This window comes from Haplochromis burtoni, unplaced genomic scaffold, assembly GCF_018398535.1.
Source record: "Haplochromis burtoni strain Fernald_Lab_line unplaced genomic scaffold, NCSU_Asbu1 Contig_203, whole genome shotgun sequence".
NCBI lineage: Eukaryota > Metazoa > Chordata > Actinopteri > Cichliformes > Cichlidae > Haplochromis > Haplochromis burtoni.
Genome location: NW_024582564.1, coordinates 195,622 through 206,403, shown reverse-complemented (window position 1 = coordinate 206,403; position 10,782 = coordinate 195,622). Strand labels below are relative to the sequence as shown.

Below are 10,782 nucleotides of genomic sequence, written 5' to 3'. Positions count from 1 at the left end.
CTCGCTAAAAAAGTTCCAGTACGTGCCACCACAAAAAATGACAAATTTTTATCTGAGCACATGTACCCTTCCTTTCGTGGGAATTATGAAACAAACTATGGTAAAGAAAATGAAGTTAAAGCTTGTCATCAGCTGAAAGAACAGGGTATGAACATCCTTCACATGGGTAGTGTTATTAGCATCCAGGAGCCATGGCTCTCTGCGAGTCCTGACGGGGTCATTGACTCAGATGTGCTTCTAGAAATAAAATGTCCTGTGCAGACTTATCCTTCACTCACGGAGCAGCTTACCCAGAAATGCAGCGATATCAAACTGGTAGATGGAGAACTGCAGCTGCAGAAAACTGGCAGCAGAGGCTATTACATGCAAGTGCAACTCACAATGTTTTGCACAGGGCTCAAGACTGCCACACTTGTGATCTGGACACCTACTGAGCATGTTTCATTTACAGTGCAATATGATGAAGCATTTGTAAAGGAACAAGTAAAACGCTTGAGAGGGTTTTACTTCTCATATTTCTTACCTCGACTTGTAGAGGAGTATGCAGCAGGACGGTTTCAGTTAAATGAGAGATACTTGAAGATAATGGGCAAGGTTTAATACATGTTACAACTATAAATGGGACAGTCAGACACCAACATGTCTGCAGAGTTTGGTCTCTGTCTGGTGAATGAAAGAAGACATTCAATATGAAATCTGTTAAATATTTCAATACAACTAAAATGTACGTAGTTGTAACATATGGTGGGAAATGAATGACAAACTGACAACATTAAATGTTGTGAATAGTTCTGTATTTCTGTAATCTTCCAACACAAAAAAATGTCAAGAATGCACAACTAATTATTGTAGATTTGAGAAAAACATTTTTTTTTTTCATTTAAGAAATTTATCACATTGTGGTTGAATAAAAAAGTAATAATTGTTCAATTGATTGATTGCAATTGTTTTATATATACACATACATACATACATACATACATACATACATACGCACACACTGTATCACATAACCTTTCATCTAGAACACAAGATAAAAAAGTGAGACCTGGAATTATTTACTCTCTCTACATATATGTACATCAAATTTTAAAATAATTACATTACACTACACAACTTTATGTCCTGAGTAACCATCTTAATATCCCCGAGTCCACATTTGTTCATAACATACACAATTATTGTGTATCACGAATGAGATCCTCTCTTAAGTTCACTAGAGCAGCACATATTCTCAGTATCTTGTCTACTTTAGGAGCCATGCTTATAGGAACAATTTGTGAAAGTATTTTGTAGACTTTCAAGCGTCTGATTGCTCTTTCAACATGGATTCTTACATTTGCAATCCGACGTGTGTATGTTACCTGTTCCTCAGTTAGCGGTCTACGTTTTTTTGTGAAAGCGGGTATTACTAATCTAACTTTTCTCTCAAAGAGTAAGTCTTTAATTGTAAAACCTCTATCTGCCATGACTTCATCACCAGGTTTTAGGTATGTTAATATTCCAGAGTCCATTGTGATAAATTTGTCACTACATCGGCCGCCATATGCCGCAGACACAAACATGATTAGTCCACATGGTGCAACAGCAACCAAATATTTGACTGTGTTGTGTGAATAATAATGGCTGCATGATTCCCCTCTTGAGCCCAGATTTCTGGGTTTCTGTAAAAGGGTCTCACTGCAGTCTATAATGCATGTAGTATTTGGAAAGTTCTTCTTGAAGGCTTCAGGCATAGTTGCTTGAATAGTTTCTTTTGGCAGCCATGGAATTAATGGTCGGAGAACTTCCTCCAGCTTGTCTAACCAGTGTGAGATGATCTTGCTGGCCATGCTTTGTGATATATGAAACTGGCGGCTTAGGTCACCTATTACACGGTTACTCTTTAATTTCATAAGTGTCATGAGGACTTGATCTCGGACAGGCATGGTAAATTCATTGTTGTCATATCCTTCCAGTGTCAGATAAAGCTCCGGGTCGGGGTGTAGCTCTGTGGGCTTTTTATCGATAAAATGAAAGGAGCAAACATAAACTCTCTTTGGAGGGTGTTTGAGTCTTAAAGCTGCCAGCCACGCTAGTTTCCGATCCTCCTTCCGCGGCATAGAGTGCAGTGCGTAGGGCGGTGGGCACGGACAGGCCTTTCTAAGTTGTTGATGCTCAAGGCAAAATGTTTCTAATGCGTTTTTCAGTTTTCTTGAATTATTGTGGCAGCCGACGACAGCACACGTTGAACCCGAGCTCATCTTCGAACAGGTAAAGCCACTTATTACCGCACAAAGTAACTGATTTTGTTGTTAGCAACGACTGAACGCTGGGTCTCGCTTTGAGTAACCGGAAGTATAAAACCGGACAACGGAAGTAGTGGTCTGTCATGGCAGCCTACGTACGCTCTTACAGAAACCTGTGGATAAATGTTAAGTGAAGAAGAGATACCGTGTTCTTCCCTTTGACTTCTGTGAGATGAACAGTTCATAAGATGGTACCTAAGATGTTCACTGTTGAAAATTCCAGCAGAAGACGTTCCTCGCATTCCTGCAGCCACATGCAGACACTGATTCTCCAAGGTGAAAGCTGGATCACGTCTATGCACACAAAATCCAGACATTAATGTAATTTTCACTACTGAAACTACATTTCCCGTTCAACATGTTAATCAAACGTATGTTTTGATCATATCTTTGATCAAGAATAAAGATGGTTTACTGTTAGAAAATATGGAAAAGCCCTGTTATACCGTGCATCATTTTAAGCATAAAAGGCTGGATGATAAGACTTTTTACCCTCTCAGATGTGATAGGAAAGCCGGGGCAACTTCAATCTCTCCCTCAATCCCAGCTTTCTCAGCACCCAGCTGTCTAAGCTAAGGGTAGTTTTAAAACAGCTAAATTAGCACCTGCAGAGGAATGGTTTATTCCAGAGTTTCAGTCAGGTTTCAGAGCTCATCACAGATGTCTGTGCTTGTCCTGCTAGACCTCAGTGCAGTGTTTGATACTGTTGACCATAATAATGTATTATAGTGATTAGAGGATGCTGTAAGTATTACAAGTACTGTGCTGCAGTAGTTTGAATTATATATATCTAATGGGCTAGAAAGAGAGAGCATCTTTCTCCTATATTGGTTTCTCTTTAATGGCTCCCTCTTAAATCCAGATTTTTATTTTTATTAAGTGTACCTATTTAATGATGGTTTATTGATTTATTTAGCAGACACTGATATGCTATTTTTGTTTTGAAATCTCTATTTTGAAGTGAAATTCTCAACCTGATCATTTGTCCCTCAGGTATAGGAAGTTATGATGAGTACGAGCTGAAGTCCATTGCCTCTGATCCGGACGAGAGTCACATGTACCTAGTTAGCAACTTCCAGTTCCTACTGGACATCGTTGACAATGTCACAATCAACTTGTGCAACAGCATAAAGGCCTCAGGTTGGTAATGAGTAACTGGAGCATTAGACCAGCATCACAGTTAGCTTTAGATACATTGTTCAACACTTTACAAAGCTGAAAGGACTTTCCAATTTTAGTTTTTCTGACAAGAGGCTATAGCTAGTTATTTGAATCTGTTGTATAACTCTTTTAGGAAGTGTAGAGTGGCACATTTTTTAGTGATTTAATAAAGGCTATTGCCCTTTAATTGTTCAACATTGCAATCATGACTTTACTTTCATGGCTTGTACTATTATTTAGAATTAGAAATAGCCATGTAGGGCACACCTTTCACCATCTTACAATGCTGTGATTACAGCTATTCCCCAACTCTCTGTAAATGGTACTCATGGCCACTGATCATTGGTTATTGATCAATGGTCTTTGACCAGTGGCTGTTGATCAATGGTCATGACAATTTGAATATTAATGATCAAGAAACTGGCCTCACAGCCCATTGTTCTTTAGTTGTGCTATTTTCAGTCATTGTGCATTGGAATGAGAATTTGCACCCCCAAATCTGGGGCCATGTTCTAAGCTGGAGAAGGGTGGAGTGGAGGACTTCAAGTATCTCTATCTTGCTCACAAGGGAGGACAAAGTGGAGCGAAAGATTTACACGTGGATTGGTGTGGTGTGGACACTGTTCTGATCTTTTGTGGTGAAGTGAGAAGTGAGCATAAAAGTGAAATTTTTAATTTACCAGCTGATTTACGTCCCTATCCTAACCTATGGTCATGAGGTTTGGGTAGTGACCAAAAGAATGAAAATGGTCGGGAATGAGAATTCCCAAACGCTGTTGTAGAGAGAGAAAATAAGAGCGGATAGAATGACCAACTCACCTCAATATGACATTAATTTTACTTCACTTTATTATTATCTATTTAAAATTTCAAATATTGTACTAAACTTGTATTTTTGAACAGTGGTTCTTTTTTATATGATCTGCTTTGCACCTTTTCTTGATCTCATTTGGATTTCCATTGACGTCAAGGAAAACTGATTAGGAAAACCAGATAGGAGGCTGCTTTTTAGACTACTGTGTTTATTACTGCAGTCCCTTAAAAGAGCTAAAACGTCTCCTAACTTGTTTTGAACAGCTGAGCAGCCTTTTCCTGGAGCAGGAACATGTAAATAATTTTGGGAGCAGGTGGCGCCATAGATCACAGTGTGGGAGAGGCTACTTCCTACTGAGAACACAGGGCCAGTTATCTGACGAGAAAAGAATCGACAGTCTTTTCTGTGCCTTTGTCTTCTTTCCTCCTTATGTATTTCATCTCACTCTTTCTCACTTTTCTCTCACATACAAACAGTTAAAATAGGACTCAATAGGTGAGGTGGGTATTTGTTGTGTACCAGGTGTCTCACTAACCTCCCCTCCTCCCAACAGCACCACCTCTCTCTGGAGATGCTCAGTGTAACACCACAGCGAAAGCCGACATCGTACTGCTGGTTGACGGATCCTGGAGTGTTGGACGCGTAAACTTCAAAACAGTCTGCAATTTCATTGCTCGTGTGGTCAGTGTGTTTGACATTGGCCCAGAAAGTGTCCAGATCGGTAAAGGTTGATTTGATTCATTTAAAAAGTGGGGCAAACGAGAAGAAGTTTCAGAATCACTACTTTAAGTCAGCTTTCCTCTGATTGGCTGTTCTTTACAGGCAGATGATTTAAACAGCAGGTGGGTGGGGCTTCTGTGCCTGAGATGACTGGATATCTGGTTTCTTTTACGTTATGCTGAACATGTACCAAACATTTCGACTAGTCTGAAGCCTGGCTTTACAAGGATTACTTGTATGTACACTAATCTCATTATTCAAAACTTTGTTTACATTGAACATCCACCGTTGGAACAGTGTATAGATGGCAGAAAATAAGGAAAAGCAGAATAGTTTGTCCCTCTTTATTTGTAGTTGTTATCATTTTGTCTATTTTGTGAAAAAGCTGAGGATCAGAGTTTGTGTATCTTTGGTGTTCTACATTATTGGATGTGTTTTCTGCAGGTCTGACTCAGTACAGTGGTGATCCAAGGACTGAATGGCAACTCAACGCCCACCCCACCAAAGCATCCCTGCTGCATGCCATTGCCAACCTGCCACATAAAGGAGGAAACACCATGACAGGTGACTTTTTAACACCATTGCTAGGCTCCCCCCATCGCAATGTTTCCAACTGAAGTCTTGGTAAAACATCTTTGCTGCTGTGTTGTAGGCTTGGCTCTAAACTACATGCTTGAAAACAACTTCAAACCTAATGTGGGGGTGCGTGGAGACTCCCGCAAAATTGGCATCCTGATCACTGATGGAAGGTCCCAGGACGAAGTCATCCGAGTCTCACAGAAACTCAGAGACAGTGGCATTGAGCTCTATGCTGTTGGTTAGTGAGCTTGGTTGTTTACATAGGGAAAAACTGCAAGGAAAGCAGCAATGAGCTACAGACTGTGATTTAAAAAAGAAAGAAAGAAAAAAGACCAGCAACAATACTCATGCTTTGATATTTAAATGATGGTTCAGTTGGTACTAAGGGCCCCACTACCATTTCCACCACTACCATTAGCCTGAAGTGTTCTTACAAGGCAAAATGGGTCCACACTTTTATGTTGTTTATGCAAATTCTAATCTCAGCATTTAAATGTTGCAGTAGAAAGAGAGATCTCAGGAGTTTCCAGTCTTGCACTGATCAATTTTAACGTCAGTTTCCTGTTCTTTGCTAACAGGAGTGAAGCTTGACTGATTCATTTGGAAGACACTGATATTATTTTTGTTCTTAGTCTCTGTTTAAATGTATAATTCTCAATCTGATCGTGCATTTTTCTGGTAGGTATAGCTCATATTGATGAGAATGAGCTGAAGTCCATCGCCTCTGATCCAGATGAGAGTCACGTATACTCCGTCACTGACTTTGAGTTCCTGCCGGACATCGTTAATGACCTCACAATCAACTTGTACAACAGCTTAAAGGGCTCAGGTTGGAGACACTGGATAATTATAAGACCAGCATCTCAATAACTTTTATGAAATCTTGCACTGGTCAAGATTTCAAAAGGTCGGAAATTAGTTGGAGCCCAATTCCTTGTATGTGTACATATACTATGAAACTGATCAAGCTGATTCTTAAAAGAGTAACCAAACTGCATTGTTTATTAATGTTGTGTAGAAAACCTTTAATATAGCTTGAATAACTTAATCTCCTAAAATTTTGAAGTGATTTAATAAGTGTACATTTAGTAAAAATATATATCTATGATAGATTAACATTGTCACGTCACCCACTGGCTTGTGAATTTTAAACCCTCAACTTTAGCTTAACGATTATCGCTCTGTTGGTTTTTGAGTCAGAGGTTTCCATATTTAGACAAGACGGTGGAGCAAAGCACTGATAAATCTACTAATTAATACTAACTAATAGACTAATACAGTTACTGTGCAAAAGTCTTGAGCCAACTCTTATACCTTTAGATTTTCTTCTGGGGAACCTGACTCTTATAATTTGTTAAAGTGGTTTTTAGCAATAGCTTTCCATGCTTCCTTCAGGACTTTCCAAGTTTTTCTTCATACATTGGCTGCTTTTCTCCAGCTGTCCAGTCCGATTCATCAGAGGCTTTAAAAAAACTGTATTTTCAAAAGAAATGGAAAATTCTTACAATTATTTCATGGTTCAGGCTTTAAAGATTAAGCACTCATTGGCACAGCAGCGTTTACCCTGTTTCAGCAATGAAACTGACGACACATGACACACAGGAAATAGAAATTACTTTGTTTTTGTTATTCACAAATCAATTCTGCACTGAAAACAGAAGATTATCCTCTTAGCTTAGCTGAATGATAAAAGGATATGTGATATGTTGCATCGTTTGATGTCAACATGATGGATTCCATTCTCTGTGCTCTGTCTCTTATTCAGACGATGAGCCACTGGGGGCACCAACCAACCTGGTGACCTCAGAGGTGAAACAGAGCTCCTTCCGTACCACCTGGACTCCACCTGACGGCACCGTGGACCAGTTTCGCGTCACTTACTCGATAGCACCCGGAGGACCCCCCAAGGAGGTGAGATGAGCTCTCCCCTTTATGTTATTTTGTAACCAGAGACCAGAGGCTTTTAGCTCCCACCATCAGAATACATGTAATTCATACTGATGGCAAAACTCTCATTTCATTTATTTGTGACAACCCAAATATAAAAATATACACCCATCAGAGCATAAACAGTGTATAAAAATGCTGCATAAATGGTAAATGGTAAATGGCCTGCATTTGTATAGCGCTTTTCTAGTCCATAGGACCCCAAAGCGCTTTACACTACATTCAGTCATCCACCCATTCACACACACATTCACACACTGGCGATAGCAAGCTACATTGTAGCCACAGTTGCCCTGGGGCGCACTGACAGAGGCGAGGCTGCCGGACACAGGCGCCACCGGGCCCTCTGACCACCACCAGTGGTGCATAAGACTCATTGAGTCTAGAGTTTTACATTTCAGAAACTTATGAACAGAACCTGGCCCAGAAAGTGGCCAATGCCACACAATAAGAAACAGAAAATTAATGCAGAACTGAAAACCGTGTTGAAGACCCAGAACTGTGACACTCACAAAATCCCAAAAGTGAGTCCAACTGTTGGTTTGAAGTATTCTTTGGTTTTAATCAAATCCACCTGTCATTTACTCGTTCACTGGTCAACAGAATAAGAACCATTGCTTTATCGTTTCAGCTGCAAGTCGAGGGATCAGTGACCACTGTAGTGCTGGAAAATCTAAACCCTCTGACTGAGTACATCATCAATGTTTATGCTGTGGTGGGCGAGCGGAGCAGCGAGCCTCTCAGGGGCACCGAGACCACCCGTGAGTGTTTCCTCTTCTACAAAAATTAAAGAACAAAAAAAATTCATCATTTTATTTAGTGCATGGACACTATGTTTGATGTTCAGGTTACCATGTGCACGACAAACTAGTTCCATCTTCGTCTTTGAACTCTTCCTTTCAGGAGATGGATAGGTGTCATTTGAGCGGTGGGGGCATCATTCAGAAGAAAGTTTAACTCCTCTTCTTCAGTCGTTTCCACTCCCCCAAAACCAGTCAGCCACTTGAAAATACTCCATCTGTGTCGGTCTGCGTGTTCATATCTTTATTTCAGTGTTTTTAGGATCATTATGATCAGTGCCAACTGCTTCACCACCATGGTTAACACTTCTGTCTCACAGCAATAAGATTCCTGATTCCAGCTCCTGGTTTCATCCTTTGTGGAGTTTGCATGGTGCGAGCACTCAGACTCAAATTGTTTATAAATGTGACTACATTACAGTTACTTCATGTACTCTCTTTATGTTGATCCGAGGATCAATAAAAACAACATGGCTCCCATGATCAACAAACCAGTTTGTGGCTCTTTGTGTGTAGAATGGCTGACTGTTGGTGGATAAAGGTAAAATGTATGAGTCCACAAAACTGAGCTGCTGTTTCCAACTAAATTACTGTGTGAGTACAATCCGCACAATAGCGTTGATAGGTGTGGTTAGTTTTTCAGGTGTGTTTAAAAAGTGCAGTCAATTCATTTCAGTGTGATGAGCCTAATCTGACAAGTGCAATGCACGATCTCCGTGACATCTTATGTATTGTCGAAGTGTAGCTGAAACTGTGTAGTTCCACCTTTAAAAACAGTCATGTTGGAGATCACAGTGAAAACCATGTTCGTTGTCCATGGTCTTGAAATATAACAGTTTAATTTGAGTATAATAAAATGTTATTGCAGTAAAATATGAAACCAATGTTACCTTCAAATCATCAAACCAATTCAAAACATTATAATTTCAAGAACTTCCCACCTCTACTCTTTTGTCCATACACCTCTGGATGTCGTAAGAACTGGGGCAGGCAGAGCTAGTAGCAGCACCTCCCACCCCGTTAAGTAGCAGATCGTGTGGAGACTCTTCCCACTTGAAAGGAGGCTGAACTGGGACGACATCCAAAGAATAAAATCCAAAGAACTGCAGGCCTCACTTACCTCAGTTATGGTCAGCGGAAAATAAGAAATATTGTGGGAAAATATTCTGTGTATACTGTGTAAATAAATTAAATTTTTATCTTGAAAAAGAAGGAAATTTGAACAAATGATTATGATTAGAAGACAGAATTGACAAGGCCCTGGGATGAGAGGAGAAACGCCTTCACAAAAAGTCCAGCCTCTTTCTCTCCAAGGTCCTTAGATTAGGAGACCGATGAAAGATTTTTAATTTTGTGAATTATGTTTAGTTGTAGCTTCATTTAAAGGAAGAAGAGCTTGTGAATTGGAACCACCATAGGAAAAGAGAGTGAAGCCATATGTGTAGAAGAATGCGGTGACATATGATACTACCTCCTGTGTTAACAGACAAGCTAACGGTCTCTCTCTCCTTTTATGGGAATGTCTGAATTTCTATACATACCAAGCTACCTCCTGTTTCAGCAGACAAGTGAACAGTTTTCTCCTTTTATGGAAATGTTTTTGTATTCTGAACATGCCACTCCTACTTCCTTGAAAGCTCATTTGAAGTATAAATAAAGGATGCTCTGAAAGCCCTGGGCGGTTTCCCTGTGTCACATCTGTTGTGCACACTTGGTGCAGAGCAGATCGGACCGTGACCGTCCATGCGCATGTAAAAAATAGATATCTGAGTTGTGAGTTTCTTTATCTTCTAAACAATTTTCTCCTCACATTTTCTTGGTCCTCCGAGCCGGAGAGGAAGCATCGGCCGCTGTGTCCTGACGTCGTGGAAACTGCACTGAAAGTCTGTCGACAGCCTCTTCTGGGTAGGAGTGAAAGTCCAGAGACGTGAAATTCGAGTTCTGGCCAGTGTCATTAGGTGGTCCACGACGTTGGGATCCAGTGGCTGACTTTCAACATAGCCAGAGAGTCTTGGGGAGGTAAAGAAACCACTCACTTACACTCGCGTAAAACGAACTTAGGTCTTATCCGCCGAAAGAATTTAATTAGTCTAATCCACTGCACGGATTTGTAAAATAAAAGTTTTAGGGCTAATCCGCCGAAAGGATTTCAAAATAAACGTTTTAGGACTAATCTGCCGAAAGGATTTCAAAATAAAAGTTTTTTAAGGATTAATCTGCCGAAAGGATTTCAAATTAGGAATTTTTAGGACTGACCTGCCGAAAAGGTCTGCGCGACTGTGTAAATGTCTGTGTAAATGTTTGTGTTTTCTGTGTGTTGAGAGTGAATTGATTTAAACAGCACAATACGCTGCTGAATCACTCTCATTGTTATTGTTATTTTATTTCCTGTCAGTAGCTGAAGTACAGAGAACGGTTGAGTTCCGCCTCATAAAACTGACACCGCTCCACTAAATAGAGTGGAGTAGAAGGG

The 10,782-nt window shown here is 40.2% G+C and overlaps 1 protein-coding gene across 1 annotated transcript; it reads left to right on the top strand.

The window, feature by feature from the left end:
• LOC106633486 (collagen alpha-1(XII) chain) lies at positions 1-8,800 on the top strand. Its single transcript, XM_014338068.2, has 8 exons — positions 1-3,428; positions 4,817-4,984; positions 5,428-5,547; positions 5,636-5,800; positions 6,245-6,391; positions 7,328-7,473; positions 8,141-8,270; positions 8,413-8,800. The coding sequence occupies exons 1-8, from the start codon at positions 3,344-3,346 to the stop codon at positions 8,421-8,423; spliced, it is 972 nt and encodes a 323-aa protein (XP_014193554.1). The 5' UTR covers positions 1-3,343; the 3' UTR covers positions 8,424-8,800.
• The last annotated feature ends 1,982 nt before the right edge of the window (positions 8,801-10,782 follow it).